The sequence below is a fragment of the Vulpes lagopus genome, chromosome X (genome assembly GCF_018345385.1).
Source record: "Vulpes lagopus strain Blue_001 chromosome X, ASM1834538v1, whole genome shotgun sequence".
NCBI lineage: Eukaryota > Metazoa > Chordata > Mammalia > Carnivora > Canidae > Vulpes > Vulpes lagopus.
Window position 1 is genome coordinate 50,258,499 of NC_054848.1, and position 23,322 is coordinate 50,281,820.

A 23,322-nucleotide genomic window follows, 5' to 3' on the forward strand; every position below is an offset into this window, starting at 1 on the left:
CTATGAAAGGGAGGGTGACCATCATGCATGCCCTAGGGGCAATAAAGGTTGAGGATTTGGGGATATGGCTTCTCCCCAAAGTGGTTGTTGACTGAGCCTAGTGGAAAGCCAGAAATGATCAAAGTTCATTACCTGGCTGGGATATGTGGGCAGAAGAGAGATAAAGAAGTTAGTTACTTGGGAACTCCAGGGTTCCTAAGCTCATATGAATCCTTGGAATTAAAAGAGGGCATTCTATAAAAGAAAGGGTACAGGTTTTGAAATCATACACATCAGGATTCTAGTCTAGTCTCTATGGTTTTAGGTACGTTGCCTCTTTTTAGGGGTGTGCAATTAAAAATATATATTTAAATTCTAGTTGACATACAGTGAAATATTGGTTTCAGGGGTAGAATTCAATGATTCATCACTTACATAAAACACCCAGTGCTCATCACAACAAGTGCCTTCTTTAATATCCATCACCCATCATAGGTCATTACCCACCCACATCCCTCCATCAACCCTGAGTTTGTTCTCTATTGTTAAGAGTCTCTTGTGGTTTGTTTCCCTCTCTCCTTTTCTTTCCCCCTTCCCATATGTTTCTTAAATTCTACATATGAGTGAATCATATGCCATTTGTCCTTCTCTGGTTGACTAATTTCGCTTAGCATAATATATTCTAGCTCCATGGACATCATTGCAAGTGGCAAGATTTCATTCTTTTTGTTGGCTGAGTAAAATTCCTATATATATATATATATCCCACATGTTCTTTATCCATTCATCATTTCATGGACATTTGGGCTCTCTCCATAGTTTGCCTATTGTTGGTAATGCTGCTATAAGCAGGGTACTGGACAGCCCTGGTGGCTCAGCAGTTTAGCGCCTGCCTTCAGCCTAGGGTGTGATCCTGGAGACCCCGGATCGAGTCCCATGTCAGGCTCCCTGCATGGAGCCTGCTTCTCCCTCTGCCTGTGTCTCTGCCTCTCTCTCTCTCTCTCTCTCTCTATCTCTATCTATCTCTATCTCTATCTATCTCTATCTCTATCTCTATCTATCTCTCTGTCTCTCATGAATAAATAAATAACATCTTAAAAATAAAAAATAAATAAACAGGGTACATGTACCTCTTTGAATCTGAATTATTTAATTTTGATTCAGTTTGCCAACATATAGTATAATTTTATACTTTGGGTAAATACCTAGTAGTGCAATTGCTGGATCATAGCATGGTTCTATTTTTAACGTTTTGAGGAACCTCCGTACTGTTCTCCAGAGTGACTGCATCAGTTTGCATTACATTCCCACCAACAGTGCTAGAGGATTCCCCTTTCTCCACATCCTTGCCAAGACCTGTTGTTTCTTGTGTTGTTAATTTTAGCCATTCTGACAGGTGTGAAGGGGTGTCTCATTGTGGTTTTGATTTGTATTTTCCCTTCTTTTTACTTTTCATTTTATTTATTTTTATTTATTTTTTATTATATAAATTTATTTTTTTTATTAATTTATTCATAGACACACAGAGAGAGGCAGAGACACAGGGAGAGGGAGAAGCAGGCTCCATGCAGGGAGCCCGACGTGGGACTCGATCCCGGGTCTCCAGGATCACACCCCAGGCTGCAGGCGGCACCAAACCGCTGCGCCACGGGGGCTGCCCATAAATTTATTTTTTTATTTGTGTTCAATTTGTCAACATATAGAATTTTTTTAATAATAAATTTATTTTTTATTGGTGTTCAATTTACCAACATACAGAATAACACCCAGTGCTCATCCCATCAAGTGCCCACCTCAGTGCCTGTCACCCAATCACCCCCACCCCCACCTTCCTTTCCACCACCCCTTCCACCACCCCTGGTTCATTTCCCAGAGTTAGGAGTCTTTCATGTTCTGTCTCCCTTTCTGATATTTCCCACTCCTTTTTTCTCCTTTCCCCTTTATTCCCTTTCACTATTTTTATTATATATTTGTATTTTCCTAATGATGACTGATGTTGAGCATCTTTTCATGTATCTGTTAGCCATCTGGATGGAAAAGTGTCTATTCATGTCTTCTAGGCAAGTTGCCTCAAACTTTTGTTTCTTCATTTGTAAAATAGAGAATAGATATCTCAGGGTTGTTCAGTGTTTATTACCTGGTATATAATAGATGCTGAATAGTTTTGAGCTACTTATTCCTTGGGACCTCTGAAGCTCTAGATTGTAAGCCTTAGGAGTGACTATGGGGTCTGGCTTTGGGTGCATAGTAGGAACTTTGTGGATATAGTGGAGGTGTGTGTGTGTGTGTGTGTGTGTGTGTGTGTTGAGAGGAGATATGATTTATTCACAAGGAAGGAAATTAGCAATATTGGGTTCTTCTTTCCTATTTCTATCTCCAGGTAAATTCCTTCACCTCACTCTTCTACCTCCCCTGCCCACCCCTCAAGAAAAATAAAAAAGAAGACTGTCAGCATAACATCATTAGAATGTGGGTCAGCTTTATTGCCTCCATCTCCAGTGGTAGGCATGCTAGGGTTCAGCTGTCAGCCAGAACCATATACTAATGTCAGGGACTAGAAAACAAACCCCATCTCCTGGCTGGCCTCCCTTTCCTACCACTGCTTAACTAAGAGGCCGAGAACACCAGGGGCCACTTAGCTACTGAGATACTCACCCTGTTTCTACACTCTCTTTTCCACTTTCAACCTGTGTGAGTAAGGGGAATCACAACTAGCCTCTAATCAGGGCTGGAAAGAAGCATATTAGCACCCAGACATAGCACATCTTTGGATTATATAGATACCACAGTGCCTGCTATGTCTCCCCAAACATTCTTTCTTGGGGCATTGTAAATGGGACTCAGAAGAGTATGGGCATATTCCTAGTTGCTAAGATAAAGGAGCAACATAGAAGATATAGGAGTTAAACTAATAATCTCTACTTCCAGCCTGTAATTCATCCTGGAGTAGAAAGGCACCTGGCATAATAGAGGGAAGAATTGGCAGAAAACACTGGATTTGAATGGGTTTGGAGTCAAACAGACCTGCCTCTGCTATTCACTAACTGAACCTCCACTTCTCAGAATCTTACTTTCATTATCAATAAAATGGGCCTAATTGTAAATGTATCACAGAACTATTGTGAAAATCAAAGGGGATAGTGAATATAGTTATTGGTGTGTGGTAGTGGCCCTAAGTGATGGATCTGTTTCCTACCTCAGCAAAAGTATTTTGTGTAGAGAGATGCTGATATCATTTGACTGCTGCCCAAGTGTATTTCTTTGTCAGACCCTGGACACCTTATGTCCTTTAAAATCCGGGATCATGTCAGTTTAACTTTTGTGTCCTCTATGCCTGACACAAAGTAGGCATTCAGTCATTGGCTGTTTGTTTGTTTGTTTGTTTGTTTTCTTTTCTAGGTGGTGAAAACTATTGGCCTGAGGGAAGTTTGGTTCTTTGGTCTGCAATACCAGGACACTAAAAACTTCTCCACTTGGCTGAAACTCAATAAGAAGGTAACTGCTTACCTCATTGTTGGATTTGGAATTCATTCCTCCATCATATCTTATTCAAGGGAGTAATATGTGCTAGCTGGCAAATCCAGGGCTGTGTTTTTCACCGGGTGGTCTATTGACCACTAGATCAGAATAAGAGCAGAGGACCCAGCTAAGGCAGAGCTCCTACCCTGTTTCCATTTGGACTTCTAACACTGAGAACGGCCAGTGTCCAGGAGGAAGAGAGCCTTCACTTTCTCCTGGGAGCTCTGTCTTAAACTTCGGCTTGTTTTATACCATAGTCATTAATGGATTTTCTTTTCTTTTTTTTTTAAGTGTACAGTTTAATAAATTTTGTTGAACATATGCACCCACACAATTGCCCCACAGTCAAGACATAGAACATGTCCATTGAACTCCCCACCAGCCTTTTGTAGTCAGTCCTCTCCTCTTGATCTTTTTTATGTCAATATTTTGTTCTTTTCTAAAACAGTCATTTTCTGTTGTAGGGATGTAGCACAATTTACCACTTTTTTTGATGGACTTACAGATTGTGTCAGTTTTGAGTTATTATGAATAAAAGTTATCATGAGCAAGTTATGAACACTTGCAGGAAGTCTTTGTATAGACCTAGGTTCTCATTCTTCTTGTGTAAATACCTAGGGGATTTCTGGGTCATATAGTATGTGAATATTTAACTGTATAAGAAATTGCTGAATTTTTCCAAAGTGCTGTATTCTTTTTTATTTCTACCAACACAATATGAGGTTTCCAGTTGTTTTACATCCTTGCCAACACTTGATATGGTTTCTCTTTTTAATTTTAGCTATTCTAGTGGGTAGTAGGAGTATCTGGAGGTTTAAATTTGCATTTTCCTGATGACAATGATGTTGAGCATACTTTTCATTTGTATATATGCCATTTATAGTTTTTCCTTTGTGAAGTGTCTGTTCAAATGTTTGCTTTTTTTTTTTTTAAAGTAGCCTCCATGCCCAGCATAGAGTTCATTGTGGAGCCTCAGCTCATGATCCTGAGATTAAGAACTGAGATGAAATCAAGAGGTGGACACTTAACTAACTGAGCCACCCAGGTGCCCCCGTCTTTGGCCTATTTTTGAGTTAATATTTTACTCTTGAGCTATAGAAGCTTTTTATTTTTTTATTTTTATTTTTTTAATAAATTAATTTTTTATTGGTGTTCAATTTACCAACATACAGAATAACACCCAGTGCTCATCCCGTCAAGTGTCCCCCTCAGTGCCCGTCACCCATTCACTCCCACCCCCCGCCCTCCTCCCCTTCCACCACCCCTATTTCATTTCCCAGAGTTAGGAGTCTTTATGTTCTGTCTCCCTTTCTGATATTTCCCACACATTTCGGCGGCGGCGGCTCCTGGCTTTTCTTTTTTCTTAAGATATTTAACTTATTCATCCATGAGAGACACAGAGAGAAAGGCAGAGACACAGACAGAGGGAGAATCAGGCTCCCTGTGGGGAGCCCAATGGGGGCTCGATTCCAGGACCCTGGAATCACACCCTGAGTTGAAGCAGATGTTAAACCACTGAGCTACCCAGACGTCCCCTGCTTCTCTCTTTCTTGATTTTCTTTCTCCCATAGGCACCTACACATAAGTTTATTAACATACATATTTTTTTCTTCAACTTCTTATTTCAATTGTAGCTAGTTAACATAGAGTGCAATATTATTAGCAGGTATAGAACTTAGTGATTCATTGCTTACATACAACATCTGGTGCTCATCACAAGTGCTCTCCTTAATACCCATCGCCTATTTAACCCATTCTTTCTTGATATTCTATCTCAGTTGAACTCCAAATGAGATGATTTGAGTATAGGCATATTCAGGCTCTTCACCTCCAAGAAGTCTTACTGAAGGAACATGGTCATGTTCCTCCATCTCAGTATTCTCAAACTTCCTAACTTTATCCTTGGAGGTTTCCAATGTCTTGTGGCTTATGTTTCTGATTGTGTCTAGGGATAAGTGCCTCACCTTCTGGCAAAGTCTGATTTTCCTGAAGAGTGGAGACTTTTTTTCTGGACAAATGTGGAGCTGTTAAGAGCCAATTTTAGGCTTTAAAAAACAGCCTAGTTTGTTTTCGTCTAGCCAATTCCCAGGCCCCAATGATACATACCAGTTTTTACTTTGCTAATTTATGGTGTTGGAGGAGCCTTTAAAGAAGAGTTTTCTTAAGCCTAACCTCAAAATTTAGGGGCATTTGGCATATTGTCAGATAGTGGTGCCTTGAAGGCTTATGACCATCACTGGGTATAAGGTCATTTCAGGAAGGAATCCCCAAGAGGAAGCAATTATAGACATGGGATTGGGTTCCCAGTGAAAGCAATGTATCTCTTTTCTGAATTACCAGAACAGTTGCCACTGGCTCTTTGGGATTAGCCAAATTGATGACCTTTCAGTGTCTCTCCCCACCCTACAACCAAACTCTATTTTTTGAAACCCCATAACCGCTTGTTTCTCTCAGGTGACTGCCCAGGATGTACGAAAGGAAAGCCCCCTGCTCTTCAAGTTCCGGGCCAAGTTCTACCCTGAGGATGTATCTGAGGAATTGATCCAGGACATCACACAGCGCCTATTCTTCCTGCAAGTAAAGGAGGGCATTCTCAGTGATGAGATTTACTGCCCACCTGAAACTGCTGTGCTGCTGGCCTCCTATGCTGTCCAGTCTAAGTATGGCGACTTTAATAAGGAAGTCCACAAGTCTGGCTACTTGGCTGGAGACAAGTTGCTGCCACAGAGGTAAGCTGGTGCCTTTAGTCATCTGCTCTGGCAAGGAGGAGGTCTGTGGCTGACCAAGCCTTATTATACAGGGACTGCCATATCTGTTCCTTTCTACTAGTGTCTGTCTGAAGACCATTTTATGAATACTGGTTTTTCCTTTGCTAATTTATGGTGTTGGGAGAGCCCTCAAAGAGGAGCTTTCTTAAACCTAACCTCAAAATTTGGGGGCAGTTTGTATAAGAGAGACATATCTGCATATGGCACCATACCCTGTTGTTTCTCTGACTCTCAAAGGGCTTTTTTCCCTCTCTACTTTGGCCTAATTACAGAATTGTGTTACTCTGGAAGCAGGTGCTTATACAGATTACCAGAGACAGATTGACTCTTCCTACCCTGGTTCCATTTTTCAATCCTTTTCACTAATTTAGACCTCTTATATCAGAGGTTCACAGGAGGAAGGGAGAAATACCCAAGCCAGGGATATGAGGGAGCTCCAACAGTCTTTAAATACCAATAAAGAGTGTACAGAGCTTTCTGCTTTTATAAATTTCAAAGCTGAAAGCTTTCAAACACTCATTATTTTTTGTTTTAGCATCACAACAATACACAAAATGAATAAGACAGACATATCTTATTTCCTGGCTAAGGAAAGAGATCAAGGTGCTCACTCTGAGCTGCCAGATCTCTCACAGCTCATTTGAGGTGCGAGACCTGGAACCCTAGTCTCTTGAATTTTTAACTCTGGGTTTTTCCCTACAGCATCTAGTGGCCATTTTTATAAGCTTTTGGATGGAAGGAAAAGTTATTCTGGGAGCCTCAGTCCCATTGGAGCTGTGGCATATGCACAACTTACCTGAAGGGATAATGGCTGTGCCCTAAGACTCTCTCTGAGTCTGCTTTGATGTCTGAGATGGCATATTTAAAACAAGTCTTGTTTATGATCTAGTAGATCTGGGAACTTGAGCCTGCTAGTTTCTTCTAAAGCCATTTGGACTCAGTTCTCTGTTCTGTAGTAACTGGCTGTAATCTCATCCCTGAGCAATTTTTTCATAAACACAAACTATTGGTCCCACAAGGATCTGGGAGAGAGTGTCACACCTCCTCTGTGAAGCCCATCTCTACTCTTAGCTCCTCAGGTCAGCATAGACTCCTGATATATTACTGCCTTACTTGGAAACCACAGCATATTATTGGATTTTCTGGTTAAAACTACAAAGGAAGGTGTTTCCATTGTCTTTATTTTCTACCCATTCTTGTATCTCTCCTACCTCTCAGGCAACTCCCTATGTCTACTTAATACCTCCTGCTATAATTTCAGTCTACTTCCAGTATGACTTCAGTGGGTTGACTCTATATCTTCTTTGCCTCAATCCCTCAGAGTGCTTAGTGGGCTTCCCTTTACTCCTGCATTTGGGGTTTTGTGCTTGAAACTACTATCTATTGTCTTTCCAGGGTCCTAGAGCAGCATAAACTCAACAAGGACCAGTGGGAAGAGCGGATCCAGGTGTGGCATGAGGAGCACCGAGGCATGCTCAGGTAAATATTACCCTAGCAACACTGGGTTCTACTGCTTTTGCAGGGAGAATAAGAATAGGTTCTGGGGGAAAGAGGCAAAGGACTGGGGGCATTGGAGGATGTTGGAGAGAAAGGGATAGGAATGCAATTATAGGGGAAATTAGAGATAGAAGGCAAATTAAGGATCATTATATAGTTATATATTTTTGAATGATGGCAACTGATAGCCTAAATAGTTTTTACCATAAAGAAGCAGGAGGGACCTCAGGATCCCTAGAGAGCTTCTGGAGTACCAGGAACTCCTCCCCAAGAAAGAAATGAGGAAGGAGCCCTATAATCATGGCAGATCAATTGGGCACTGTCTAGTTGGGGAACAAATTTTATTTTAACATCACCACACCATTTGGGCTCTGCTAAGAACATAAGAGGTTTCATTGCAGCTAACATACCAGAGGCTACCAAGAGTCAGCCCACCCTTATTCCCCTTGAAAACCTCAGATCTTAGGCTCCTGTCAGCACGTTTTATTTGACAAAAGTTAGGTTGTGCTCTATTTTCCATCATCTCACCTTTTTCCCCCTTCCCCCCACTCCCCCGCAATTGCAAAGTTCTTTTCAGAAGTGCAGGGCAGATAGGCTATCTCCCTGGGTCTGATTCACAGGTTCCACTCTATAACAGTCCCCTCTCCCCACCCCACCTGAAATCTGTTATTTAGGGAAGATGCTGTTCTAGAGTATCTGAAGATTGCCCAGGACCTGGAGATGTATGGTGTGAACTACTTCAGCATCAAGAACAAGAAAGGCTCAGAGCTGTGGCTGGGGGTGGATGCCCTAGGTCTCAACATCTACGAGCAGAATGACAGGTATAGCTCAGAGTTCTCTTAGTTAATTTGGACTATTCTGACATCTAGGGTTCATCATGAAGTAGGACTCTACCTCCTGGGTCCCACCTGGGTCCCACCTGTTTCTACCTGGATCAGCCCAACTGATTGCACAACCTTCCAGACCTCTAAATCTTGCATTGACTAGACTTGCACTATCCAGTATGGTAGTTGCTGGCTACATGTGGCTATTAAACTCTTGAAATGTGGCTACTCTTTAATTGAGATATACTGTAAGTGTAAACTATACACAAGGCTTTGAAGACTTAGTGTGAAAAACAGAATGATGAATATCTCAATATTTTTTAAATATTAATTTACATGTTCAAATTACAGACTTTTGGATATACTGGGTTAAATGAAGTGTTCTTATAGTTACTCCTACCTGTTTCTTTTTACTTATTTTCATGTGGCTACTAGAAAATTTAAAATTACATGTGTGCCATTCATTATATTTCCATTGGACAGCATTAGCTTAGTACCCATCCTGTCAGGATTTGTAATTAATCCTACTCCTATAGGATGATTATATGCCTTTTGGCCAATATTACCTCTTGCTACAGACTTATCTCACTTGCTTATTTTTTTCCCTTTGTCTGCTCTTTTTCCCTTTGTCTGGTGAGGTTGGATGTAATAAATGATTGTTTCATGTAACTTCTTTTTTTAAAAGATTTATTTATTTATTCATGAGAGACACACAGAGAGAGGCAGAGACATAGGCAGAGGAAGAAGCAGGCTCTCTGCAGGAGCCCAATGTGGGACTTGATCCCGGAATTCCAGGATCACGCCCGGAGTCAGAGGCAGACACTCAACCGCTGAGCCACCTAGGCATCCCAAGTTCCATGTAACTCATTAATCTTGGAGCTCATTGTTTACATTCTTCCCAACTGTTAAAACCTTGGGTAGAGAGTCCCAGTAAAATAGGGCTAGAGATTCTTGTGAGAGATTTTTACAAGGTCCATGCCGCAACAAAAAATACAATAAAACAAACCTTAGAGTTTGGGACAGGGAATAATAGGTTGGTTGTGGTATCAGGAGATCCATTTTGCACCCTCAATGCTGGCAACTGACCTGGTGATTAACACTGGCTGAGCTGACAATGAATCTTCCTCCTTAAGGAAGAAGTTGGGGGTGCAGAGGGCAAACCACCAGCCCTCTATGTCCTTCTTGTCTTTCCTTTGTCCTGATGTTCTTGTTCTCTACAGACTGACTCCCAAGATAGGCTTTCCCTGGAGTGAAATCAGAAATATTTCTTTCAATGACAAGAAATTTGTCATCAAGCCCATTGACAAAAAAGCCCCGGTAAGTGATTCCTCCTCCTGGCCAAGACAGGTACTTGCCAAGACCTGGATACTGTTAGGAGAAATCATGTCATTGTATGTTTCTCTCATTTTTTTTTGTGGAGGGGGGTGGGAATAGGAGGCCCAAAAGGAGATTGGCACTGGAAGGGAGCATTGATGACAATACATGACCAGAAGGCATCCTGCGACCTGTGTGTTAGGAAAAGCATAGATGAGGGAGAGCCACAGGCAGTCTAAATGCTGCCCCTTAGCCACTGTCTTCTGCTGTCCTTACGCTCTGGAGTGGAAACAAAGAGTGCATCTTATTTTTTAAAGCATCTAGGCTCCAGAAAGTGAAACCGTATATGTACTTAATTTATTTTTAATTGTGAAGAAAAGACAAGGTCAGGAGTCCAGATCCAAAGATGATCTTCCAAACTTTCTTTTTGGTATAACTTTGCTACTGTACTCTCAAGACTTATTTCCAGAGCAACCCAACAACAAAAAAGGGCTTTGGGTCCAGTCATTCTTCTAACATGCTCACCATACTTTTCACCTACTCAGCTGCCTGTAGCTGATAAGACTGGAAAGCTGGTGATTGAAAGTAGGATAGAAAACAGAAAAGGGTCTCCTCTTTTGATGTACCTTATGTCTAACAAAGGTCAAAGGCCATGCCGAGACAGAGCCTTCTCATGAGGCCTCAACATTTTTCTCCAGCCCTAAGGTCTCTGAACTTCTGCTGCTAGGCACTTTATATATGTTACTGTGTTTAACCCTCAACAACATTGCCAGGTAGGTAGTAGCATATCTATTTTATAACTGAGAAAATTAATGTTCAAAGAGATAGAGTGATAGGCATTAAGTAGTGCACATGATGTGATGACCACTGAGTGTTATATGCAACTGATAAATGATTGAACACTACATCTGAAACTAATTGAATTTGAAAAACAAAAACAAAAACAAAAATTCCCAAAGAGATTTAGTGATTTGCCCAAGATGACACAGCTAAAAATGGTAAATCTGGGGTTTATACATAGGTTATTTGACCTCTAGGGCCCGTGCTCCTTCTACTGCACACTAAGCTATATGAAACAGTAGTAGTTTGGGTTCAGTGGCAGAGGAACTGGTAGTTAGACCATTAGTTGGTAACCTTGGTCCAGTAGAATTTGTAGTGAAAAACTGAGACTCACTGGATTTTCTCTGTGTGTGTGTGTGTGTGTGTGTGTGTGTGTGTGTGTGTGCGGTTTTACTTTTTTCTTAAACTGCTGCTGTATTCAAGTTTTGGGAAAAGGTAGGTAACAAAGCCAGCTGAGATTGAGGGTTTATTTAGAAAACGACAACCAGGACAATCAATGTTCAGATTTATGTATATATTTACAACTTGCCTTATTCCAAAAAATGATTTATGGGGCTTTTGTCTAGGATATGCTTTTATGAGATTACAGAAACAATCCAGCCCTCCATACTGCACTCATCAGTGTATTTTGCAGGGATTATTGGGCCTCTGAGATTTAGCAGGATCCCTAGTTAGCAGATAGATTCAGTTCCTGTCTTTCAATTAGATTGGGGATATTTTAGGATGCAATGCTTTCATAAGCAAAGGTTGAAAGAAATTGTGGTTTGTCGGAAAGAGCACTAGTTTCAGTGTCAAGAAGCCTGGGTTCTAGTCCTCGATTTGCTAGTAGTCTACTTTGTTATCTTGGACAAGTCACTTCACCACTCTGATAATTAATCTTCCTATCTGTAACATGGGAAAATTGGGCTAAATAACCCTTCCAATACTTTCAAAAGGTAGAAGATCACCTTCATCTGTCAGTCCAAACTTATTTTGATTGTTTCCCATCAGGACTTTGTCTTCTATGCTCCCCGGCTGCGGATTAACAAGCGTATATTGGCTCTGTGCATGGGGAACCATGAACTATACATGCGCCGCCGCAAGCCTGACACCATTGAGGTTCAGCAGATGAAGGCACAGGCCCGGGAGGAGAAGCACCAGAAACAGATGGAACGGTAGGTTCTGTGGAACTGGAGTGGAGGCTGGAGCTGGGGCAAAGAAGGTTCTCAAAACTGTCAATATTGATAAGGAAAGACATGAAGCCATCCTGGGATGGGGAGAGAGAGAGAGCTGTAAAGGGATGACACCTCCTCCATTAAGTCTCAGGCATATCAGGGAAATACAAATGAAAATCACAATGAGATACCTCCTCACACCAGTGAGAATGGGGGAAATTAACAAGACAGGAAACAACAAATGTTGGAGAGGATGTGGAAAAGGGGAACCCTCTTGCACTGTTGGTGGAATGTGAACTGGTGCAGCCACTCTGGAAAACTGTGTGGAGGTTCCTCAAAGAGTTAAAAATAGACCTGCCCTACGACCCGGCAATTGCACTGCTGGGCATTTACCCCAAAGATACAGATGCAATGAAACGCCGGAACACCTGCACCCCGATGTTTATAGCAGCAATGTCCACAATAGCCAAACTGTGGAAGGAACCTCGGTGTCCACCGAAAGACGAATGGATAAAGAAGATGTGGTTTATGTATACAATGGAATATTACTCAACCACTAGAAATGACAAATACCCACCATTTGCTTCGATGTGGATGGAACTGGAGGGTATTATGCTGAGTGAAATAAGTCAATCAGAGAAGGACCAACATTATATGTTCTCATTCATTTGGGGAATATAAAAAATAGTGACAGGGAATAAAGGGGAAAGGAGAAAAAATGAGTGGGAAATATCAGAAAGGGAGACAGAACGTGAGAGACTCCTAACTCTGGGAAACGAACTAGGGGTAGTAGAAAGGGAGGTGGGCGGGGGGTGGGGGTGACTGGGTGACGGGCACTGAGGTGGGCACTTGATGGGATGAGCACTGGGTATTATTCTATATGTTGGCAAATTGAACACCGATAAAAAATAAATTTATAAAAAAAAAGTCTCAGGCATTCCCCCTTCCCCAGGAAGCAGGTATTAGAAGCCTAGGATTTCAGAGGCTCACAGGAGGGAGGAGTGTTTCATAGTTCCAGATTTTCTCTGACCCTCATGCCATTGCTCTTCTAAACAGATTCTGAGTTGCTCTGGGCTGTCTGACCAGTGTAGTGGCATTAGCAGAAAGCTCTGTGCAAATTTAAACATGGACTCTGTAGGGATTTTTGAGTGGAATTCAGTAGAACCACCAGAATTTTCCTTATGAAGCCCCTATGCTCTATAATCTCCTTGCTACTGAAAGGCTCAGCAACAGTAACATCAACTGGGGAACTTATTAGAAAGGCAGAATCTGACACCCTACTCCAGACCTACTGATTCAGAATCTGTATCTTAAGATCCTAGGTGATCAGTTCTCCAAAGAAGGAATGCAAATGGCCACAGGCATGTGAAAACCTCCTTAGTCATTAGGGAAATGCAAATCAAAACTACAGTGAGGTACAGCTTGATAACTCACTAACATGGATATAATAAATAAATATAGAAAATAATAGCTGTTATTAAGGACATGGAGAAATTGGAACTCATGTAAATTGCTGGTGGAAATGTTTCAGCTACTATGGAAAATAGTTTGGTGGTTTCTCAAAAAAGTTAAACATAGAATTACTATGTGATCCCACAATTCCACTCCTAGGTAGATATTCAAAATAATTTGAAACAGTACATATACACAAGTATTCACAGCAGTGCTATTTATAATAGTCAGAGGTAGAAACAGCCCAAATGTCCAACAAATGAATGAATAAGCATTATATAGCCATACAATGGAATATTATTCAGCCATGAAAAGGAATGAAATACTGATATATATTACAATGTGAATGAACCTCTATAATATTATGCTAAGTTAGAGAAACCAGACACAAAATTTCACATACCATATGATTCCATTTATATGAAATATCCAAAATAAATAAATCTGTAAAGGCAGAATGTAGGTTGATGGTTATTAGGGGCTATGGGAAGGAGAGATAGGAAGAAACTCATGGCTATGCGATTTTGCTTTGCGTTGATGAAAATGTTTTGGAACTAGATAGAGGTGGTGAGTGTACAACATTGAAAATGTACTAAATGCCACCAATTTTTTTTTTTTTGCTTTCTAATGGTTACTATAATGTGAATTTTGCCTCAATAAGTTATTTAAAAAATAAGATCCCATGTGATTACTATGCACGTTAAGGTTTAGTAGGTACTCTGTCATAAAGAGTTTGGAGCCTTGGGAGGCTTCTAATCTAGTAGGCTAGAAAAAGAGTCCTTGTTTGAGAGGTTAGACACCAGACTTCTTATTTATTCAGAAAAAAATTACTGAGATTGAGGGCAGCTTACAGAGCTGGATCTGGCAGGATCTTTCTACCATCAAGGACCTCACAATCTGGTAGAAGAAAGAGAAACAATATATACATACTGTTCAAGGTATAAATGCTGTGTCATTTTTCAATCAAATATTTATTGAGCAGTGAAAAATAAAACAGACAAAAATCTCTATCCTCAGGAAGCTGACATTTTAGTGGGATGAAGCAGAAAAAGTAAGCAAATAATAGATATATATGAGATGGTAAGAAGTGCTGTGGAGAAAAATAATAAAGAGGAGGGATGGAGAGAAGGATAGGCCAAATATTCTAAGGGCACAGATAAAGAAAGATACCTAGGCTAGGGTGAGAAAGCAACTTCCTGGAAGAAGTTTTGGGGCAAGAAAAAGTGAATACTTGTTCTAGATTTGCAACAAATTCTGGGAAGAAAAAGAGCTTAGAGCTGGGCTTCAGAGGGCCTGCAGAATTAGGCCTAAGGACTGATACCCTAGCCATAGAGATCAGTGGACTTGAAGCAAAGTATCCCAGCACAAAGTCAAAACCTGACTCCCTATAACTATGAGGTAGACAGGGCAGGACTCATTAGGTCATTTTACAGATAGAGGTACTGAGAACAAGAGCAAAGAAATGACATAGCTAGGGTCATCCACTGGTTAGTAGTAGAGAGTAGAGTAGTAGAGCTGGGAGTCCAGGTTGGATCTCCTGACTCTGGGACAAACTGACAGGGTATACTGATGCACATGGGACTATGATGTGAGAACAGGATGTAGAGATAAGGGAATGTGGTCCCAATTCACAAAAGTGCATTGGATGGGTATGAGCTGAGGATCCAGGGCCAGGGAGCCTTAGGGCCTTTTCATGTGACTTATTCCATCCTTTCTTTTTTCTTAGTGCTTTGCTGGAAAATGAGAAGAAGAAACGTGAGATGGCAGAAAAGGAGAAGGAGAAGATTGAACGGGAAAAGGAGGAACTGATGGAGAGGCTGAAGCAGATTGAGGAACAGACTAAGAAGGCTCAGCATGGTGAGGCTTAGAGTCAGTCACCTTGGAGACTTGGCTTTCCAAGAGCCTCACTACAAGTTGGAGACCCTTCTGCCTGAGCTGCAGACTCAGGCTATATAATCCATATGTGGCTACAGACTGATGAAAGATGGGGCAAGAGGATAAGTGCCCAGAACTTTCTGCCGGCTGTGCCCTGGGTACAGCATTTCTAGGAAGGAAACTAGGTGTTCCTTCCATGTCTGTATGTTTCACCACATTTCCCACTTCTTCTCTTTTCAGAACTGGAAGAACAGACCCGCAGGGCTCTAGAGCTCGAACAGGAGCGGAAGCGTGCCCAGAGCGAGGCTGAAAAATTGGCCAAGGAACGTCAAGAAGCTGAAGAGGCCAAAGAAGCCCTGTTGCAGGCCTCCCGGGATCAGAGGAAGACTCAGGAACAGCTGGTAAAACTAATAAATGGGCCAGGATTGTGGTACATGAATTTTCTCCCCTGTCTGTCTGCCTATTCAGTTACCCCTGCCTGCAGGGCTGGCTTCTTCCAGCAGGGTACCAGTCCACAGGCCCACAGCAGTTAACTTATTCAGAAGTAAGCTATAAAGTCACTGGTGTGGCCCAGAAAGGGATGCAAACAGTCTTCCCCAACCCTTATTTTTTTTTCTACTTTCTTAGCCCTTGGGGATCCAAGCTGATGACCTGACAATGGAAAGGGAAGAAGGAAAAAAGCAAAGGGACTTATATTTAATTGACTACCTACTCTGTGTTACAAGCTATGCTAGCAACTTTTCCTTTTCCCTTACTTTCTTATTTCCTCTCCTAATAACCCTATGGTATTAAGCTATGTGGGATATTATGCCCAGATTAGGAAATTAGAGCTCAAGAAGGTTTAAGATACTTGTTAAAGATCACACAATGTGGCTGAGTAGGATGAGAACCCATTTTTGCCTCTCTTTGAAGGCTTTGTTCTCTAAAAGCATATGCAATTATGCATTTTTAGACTGTGTCTATGTATTTTTCAGGGGAGGAAGGTGAACATCTTTACTTTCATCTTTACTTACTCTTTTGACTCAAAAATTATAACCTATGTCCAAATTCCTTGATATATGCTCTTCTCCTCTACTGTTTGGAGTCTGAGTGTAGGAACTAAGACCTAATTACCAGGGGGAAGCTTCCTCTAGGAGATATGTCAAAGGTGTGAGGATGTGCATAAGCTTTTCCCTTGTTTAGATTCCCTTGTGACACTACAGTGCCTTTCTTATACTTGTCCTGGGAGGAGTCTTAGTGGAGCCCCCTGAGCATTCTAGGAAAACAGGAAAGAGTCTGGCACTTTAGGCAGTGACATGGTGATCTCCATAGCTTTACAGAGGCCCTAAATATGCAGTGGGCAGTAGTGCATGTGAGAGAGAAAGAGAGGGGGAGGGAGGGATAGAGAGAAAGAAAGATAGAGAGATGAGGAAGAAATAGATGATGTGTTTGTGTTCAGGTGGTCTGTTTAGGTGCAGATCTGTGACTTATAAGGAAATATTTTGGAGTTGATGAGAAATAGTAGATCTGGGAATCAGAGTGGTCCACCAGGCTTCCTGGAGGAGGTGTGGTAAAAGGGCTTCCAGGATGGTTTGCAAGTGGAACAGCAGTTTCTCCAGGGGAACTGGGGTTGAAGATAACCTGGGTCCTGAGGACCAGAAGGCTCAGATATCACAACCTTCCAATTTATCCATAGGCCTTGGAAATGGCAGAGTTGACAGCTCGAATCTCCCAGCTGGAGATGGCCCGACAGAAAAAGGAAAGTGAGGCTGTGGAATGGCAGCAGAAGGTGAGACACAATGCCCAGAGGAAAAGCATTATTTGAAAGGGTCCCACATGCATAGGTTTTGATTCCTTAGATTCCTCAGATTTGAGATCCTTACTCCTTCCATCCTTCCTTGACAGCAGGTTAGCATGGGAGAAGGAGCCTGAGGCTTTCTCACATACTTCCCAGAATACTCTAGTGCACCTGGGAAGTTGGTAAATCGCTCCTATTGTACAGATGCAGAAATTAAAGGCAGACAAAATGACTTGGTCTACCTGGTGCCTGCCTCCTGCTGGGCCATTCTATGCACATGTAGGATGCTATAAGTTAGCCTGATCTGACTGCTGGTTCTTTTGCCCTCTGTTACTGGACAGGCTCAGATGGTACAAGAAGACTTGGAGAAGACCCGTGCTGAGCTGAAGACTGCTATGAGTACACCTCATGTAGCTGAGCCGGCTGAGAATGAGCAAGATGAGCAGGATGAGAATGGAGCAGAGGCCAGTGCTGACCTGCGGGCTGATGCCATGGCCAAGGACCGCAGTGAGGAGGAACGTACCACCGAGGCAGAGAAGAATGAACGTGTGCAGAAGCACCTGAAGGTATCCCAGCAGGGGCAAAGGCTCAAAGATACCATGCCTTGTCATGGGGGTTAGGTTAGTCTGTCTCAATGGAGTATGGGAGTTGGAGCCTTTTTCTAACAAGAGTTTTAAGGATAGACATCCATCACTTATTCATCAGACCTTGGGCTACCTCTTACTTTTGTTTTTTTGCCCCATGCTCCATTTACCTCTTGTACTCAGAAAATACCCTGACCCAATTTCTAGCTGAATCTTTGATACATTTTTCTACTCTCAGAGAATACTTACCACCAATCAATTGGTCCCCTAAGTTTGTGGAGATTTTGTTTTATTCTTTTCCCTCACTGCAGTCACAACAGAGCTAAAAATGGCCCTCAAAAATGTGTATGTTTTTGTGTAGAAAGAGAGGAGTGAAGGAGTGTGTGCGTGTGTGTGTGTGTGTGTGTGTGTCTATGTGTAGAGAGAGAGAGAGAGAGAGAGAGAGAGAGAGAGAGAGAGAGAGATTGAATCTGGTTAAATAGGGGGAGGGAAAGCAAGAGCAAGCCATTAACACCTCATACCCCTTACACTCTCACAGGCCCTTACTTCAGAACTGGCCAATGCCCGTGATGAGTCCAAGAAGACTGCCAATGATATGATCCATGCTGAGAACATGCGACTTGGCCGAGACAAATACAAGACCCTGCGTCAGATCCGGCAGGGCAATACCAAGCAGCGTATTGATGAGTTTGAGTCCATGTAATGCTCACCCAGCCTCTAGGGACTCCCCTCCCTTCTCCCTTGCCCCCACACTCCTGTACTCTTGCTAGCTCACACTGTGCTGAAGCCACTAACTAGAGCAGCCCTGGAGTCATGCCAAGCATTCAGTGCCACTATGGGACCAAACCTAGCCCCTCATCCCTCCCTCACTTCCTTGGGCAAATAAATGGCTCACTATGGTGCCAATTGGGCCCTCTCCTCCCCCTCTGTCACATTTTAATCTAGCTTACTTAGAAGAGACCACTTCCCTTGCTCAGAGGCACTTCCCACTTGATTGGGGAAATACCCCCACATTTACTGTTCTCTAGAACCGAAGCATGGTATAGATTGAAAACTAGCCCTCATCCCTGCCTTGTAACTGCCTTTCTTTTCAGGGTCCTGTGATTTGCACAATTGGAATAGCACAAGGTTTAGGGAAGGAGGCAGGGCCCTAGGTATATACTCTAGGATGTCAATTGACCTAGGATTAGACCTTCCAATGTCCATTTCTTCTAGAGTTATGTAGGCTTTATAATGATTGGAAGCTAAAGAGATGTTCAGTCATTCTTCCCTATACCTCCCAGTTTGGACCTGTTACAAACTCAATTCTTAGAAGTCTTGTCCCTGAGTTCAGGAATTCAGTTTCTCCTCACAGTGAGATGGGAGGAGACAGTACCTTCAAGAGACTTCAGCAACATCTTAGAAACTTATTGGCCATTCTATTCAGGCAAGACTGGTTAGAAGATCCTCCCCGATGCCTTATGGGAACCTAGGCTTGTTTCAAGTGAACTCTATGAGCAAAGGTATCCCTTACTATTACTCCGGGTTCTTCCCTTCTTGGGATCTGCCCCTCTGCATTCTAGTTCCCAATTACCCCCAGCTAGAGTGGTAGGGATGGTTACCCAAAAACCTAGCCAGCCCTATCCAGGACTCTTGCCAAAGAGGGGAAATGTTCACATTAGGCTTCAGAGAGCTATTGGAGACTTTGACCTGATCCCTTCTACACTTTAACCTCTTTCTCTCAACACAGGAGTAACCTCCTCCTCTCTATTTCATGTGTGCTCTTTTATTCTCTACCAGAATTATATATTCTAGTGGCATCTAATTCAATAATTATTTCTGTGTTTCTTGCTAATGTACTCTTAGACGATAATAGTTTTGAGGCAGGATCATTTTGGCCTCATTTCCTTACCACCCCATACCTGGGAAGCATATACTATATTTTAAAAGAATATTTTGCCAGAAACATTATTGTAATAAACTTTCAGTATTAGTGATGTCACCTGTCACCATAGGTCATATAGTCCATTCTTAAAGTACTTAGTATTTGGTTTTGTTGTTCTTTTTATTTTCTCTTCTCCCCAGAGTTCAGTCCCTAAAGTTCATACTGTCCCTCTATGCAGTGCCCCTAGCCCAGAGCCCTTGACTTCGATTCCTCCCTGACTCCATCCCGCCTGACCTAGGGGAGTCTTATGTGCATTGCTGTGAATTATATTGATGCTATCTTGGTGATATGCCCTATACTGGCTAAATTCAAACCTGGAATTGTGGGGCAATCTAGCTGCCTTAAGGACAATAACACATCCACAGGGAGGCTGGGGATAAAGGTTAGATTTTGTATTCAGGTTTTTTTTTTTTGTGTGTGTGTATCTTTGGGGTTTAAAAAAATTGTTTTTGGAGAGGTTTATGCTCAACCCATGTTCTATTTCAGTGCCAATAAAATTTAGGAAGACTTCTCTGTGACTTGATTTTTTTGTGTGTGTGGTATCAGTGGGTGGCTATAATATACTTCACTGTAATTTCCATTCTGTAGACCACCTTCCAATCCTTGGTCTCATTTCATCCTCATTTCAGCCCTATGGAGAATGCATATAACTATCCTCATTTTAAAAAGGGGACAATGGACGTGAAAAAGAAGAATAACTACCCGAGGGCACAGAACTGTCTTAATCACTTATGCTCTTTCCACAGCTCCAGGCCAACTGTTCTAGTGTAGGTGGGCCTTGCATTGACCATGTGATGCTCTGTGGCTCGCTTGCACTTGGGACTTTAGAGTTGTTTGTGAGGGATGGTTTGTATCTCTAGACTCCTCCTGGGATAGTTAGGCTCTGTCCTTTCTTCTTCTCGGGAGGTCCTCCAGGCTTGCCAACTTCCTACTACTGTTACTTATTGCAGTACCAGTGAAGGTCAGAAAGAAAGATTACCTTGAGCCCTGTTGTAAAAGGGGAGTGGAGTGTGAAGTGAGGATAGAGTGTGTGTGTGTGTGTGTGTGTGTGTGTGTGTGTGTGTGAGAGAGAGAGAGAGAGAGAGAGAGAGAGAGAGAGAGAGAGAGAGAGATTGTGTGTGTGTGTGTGTATATATATATATATATATATATATATATATATATATATATATATGTAAAAAAGCTGTCGGGAAGTTCCTTATGGCTTACAAAACACATCAGTTTTGAAACCTAAATGGGGTTATGCCAGTTTTACAGATGAGGAAACTGAGACCCGGATAATTACTAGGCTGTCTTGAACCTGGCACATTATCTTACTTACCAGTCTCCTTCTTGGTGAATCAACACTTGCAGGAAAAAGCAAACTATGTATTCTGTGAGCTTTAAATCCTTCACAACAAACCTTTGAGCCAGAACACCTGAACTTGTCTGCACAGTGGAATTTTATTTGATTTTTTATAATAAAGTTTTCTTATTTTTAAAGATTTTATTTACATATTCATGAGAAACACACACAGAGAAAGAGAGAGAGAGAGAGGCAGAGACACAGGCAGAGGGAGAAGCAGGCTCCATGCAGGGAGTTCGACATGGAACTTGATCCCGGGATCACACCCTGAGCCAAAGGCAGATGCTCAACCGCTGAGCCACCCAGATGTCCCTGCACATTGGAATATTAAAGATTGAAAAGCATAGACCACATGCTCAGATCAAATTGCAGTCTGTAGTAGTGGGATATAGGCATCAGTATATTTGATGATTTCAATGTGTAGACAGACTTGGGAACCACTACTCTGAAGACATACTATTTTTTAACACTTTTTAAAATTTTTTAAATTTTATTTTGACTGCAGTATAGTTAACATATAGTGTTATATTAGTTTCAGGTATACAATACAATGATTCAACAATTGCATACATCTCCCAGTGCTCATTCCCCGTTTCACCCATCTCCCCCATCTACCTCCTCTCTGGTAACCATTAATATATTCTCTATAGCTAAGAGTCTGTTTCTTGGTTGGCCCCTCTCTCCTTTTTTTTCCTTTGCTTATTTTATTAAATTCCACACGAGTGAAATCACATGGCATTTGTCTTTCTCTGACCGACTTACTTAGCATTATATTCCCTAGCTCTATCCATGTCATTGCAAATGGTAAGATTCCATTTTTTGTTCTGGCTGAATAATATTCCTCTGTGTGTGTGTGTGTGTGTGTGTGTGTGTGTGTGTGTGTATCACATCACTTCTTTATCCATTCATCTGTCGATGGACACTTGGGCTACTTCCATAATTTGACTATTGCAAATAATGCTGCTATAAACATAGGGGTGCAAGTATCCCTTTGTATCAGTGTCCTTGCATTTTGGGGGGGATAGATACCCAGTAGTGCCATTGCTGGATCATAGGGTGGTTCTATTTTTAACTTTTTAGGAACCTCCATAATGTTTTCCACAGTGGCTTCACCAGTTCACATTCTCACCAACAGTGCAAGAGGGTTCCATCTTCTCTACATCTTTGCCAATATTTGTTGTTTCTTGAGTTTTTTATTTTAGCGATTCTGACAAATATGAGGTGATATCTCATTGTAGTTTAGATTTCCATTTCCCTCAGGATGAATGATGTTAAGCTTCATTTCATATGTCTGTTGGTGATCTGGTTATCTTCTTTGGAGAAATGTCTGTTCATTTCTTGTGCTCAATTTTTAATTGGATTATTTGTTTTTTGGGTATTGATTTATATAAGTCCTTTATATATTTTGGCTACTAATCCTTTATCAGATATGTCATTTGCAAATATCTTCTCCCATACAGTAGGTTGCCTTTAGTTTTGTGGATTGTTTCCTTCACTGTGCAGAAGCTTTTTATTTTGATATAGCTCCAAGAGTTAATTTTTGCTTTTATTTTCCTAACCTCAGAAGACATATCTAGAAAAAAATTGTTATGGCCAGTGTCAGAGACATTACTCCCTGTCCTTTCTTCTGGAATGTTTATGGTTTCAGTTCTCAGATTTAGGTCTTTAGTCCGCTTTGAATTTATTTTTGTGTATGGTGTAAGAAAGTGGTCCAGTTTCATTCTTTTGCATGTAGCTGCCAAGTTTTCCCAGCAACATTTCTTGAAGAGACTGTCTTTTGCCCACTGGATATTCTTTTCTGCTTTCTAAAAGATTGATTGGCCATATAGTTGTGGGTTCTTTTCTGGGTTTTCTTTCCGGTTCCATTGATATATGTGTCTATGTTTGTGCCAATACCATACTATTTTGATTACTACAGCTGTGTAATATATCTTGAAATCTGGAATTATGATACATCCAGCTTTGCTTTTATTCTTACAAATTGCTTTTGCAACCCAGGATCTTTTGTGGTTCCATACATATGTTAGGATTGTTTGTACTAATTCTGTGAAAAATGCTATTAGTATTTTGATAGGGATTGCATTACATGTATAGATCACTTTGGGTAGTATGGACATTTTAACAATACTTATACTTCCAATCCATGAGCATGGAATGTTTTTCATTTCTTTATGTCATCTTCAATTTCTTTCATCAGTGTTTTATAGTTTTCAGACTACAGTTCTTTCACCTCTTTGGTTAGGTTTCCTAGGTGTCTTATTTATTTGGTGCAATTGTAAATGGAATTGTTCTCAATTTCTGTTTTTGCTGCCTCATTATTAGTATATAGAAATGCAGCAGATTTCTGCACATTGGGGGATCCCTGGGTGGCTCAGCAGTTTAGCAGTTTAACGCCCACCTTTGGCCCAGGGCGAGATCCTGGAGTCCCGGGATAGAGTCCCACATTGGGCTCCCTGCATGGAGCCTGCTT

At 41.5% G+C, this 23,322-nt stretch overlaps 1 protein-coding gene across 1 annotated transcript in view; it reads left to right on the top strand.

Moving 5' to 3' along the window:
• MSN (moesin) overlaps positions 1–20,018 on the top strand; it is a 73,469-nt gene extending 53,451 nt beyond the window's left edge. Inside the window, exons 3-13 of the mRNA XM_041741269.1 lie at positions 3,379–3,474; positions 5,953–6,227; positions 7,662–7,745; positions 8,438–8,584; positions 9,808–9,904; positions 11,732–11,895; positions 15,074–15,204; positions 15,463–15,623; positions 16,898–16,990; positions 17,341–17,565; positions 18,122–20,018. Of these exons, the coding sequence (XP_041597203.1) occupies positions 3,379–3,474; positions 5,953–6,227; positions 7,662–7,745; positions 8,438–8,584; positions 9,808–9,904; positions 11,732–11,895; positions 15,074–15,204; positions 15,463–15,623; positions 16,898–16,990; positions 17,341–17,565; positions 18,122–18,286 (1,638 nt within the window). The 3' untranslated portion in view covers positions 18,287–20,018. The remainder of the gene's footprint in view (positions 1–3,378; positions 3,475–5,952; positions 6,228–7,661; positions 7,746–8,437; positions 8,585–9,807; positions 9,905–11,731; positions 11,896–15,073; positions 15,205–15,462; positions 15,624–16,897; positions 16,991–17,340; positions 17,566–18,121) is intronic.
• The last annotated feature ends 3,304 nt before the right edge of the window (positions 20,019–23,322 follow it).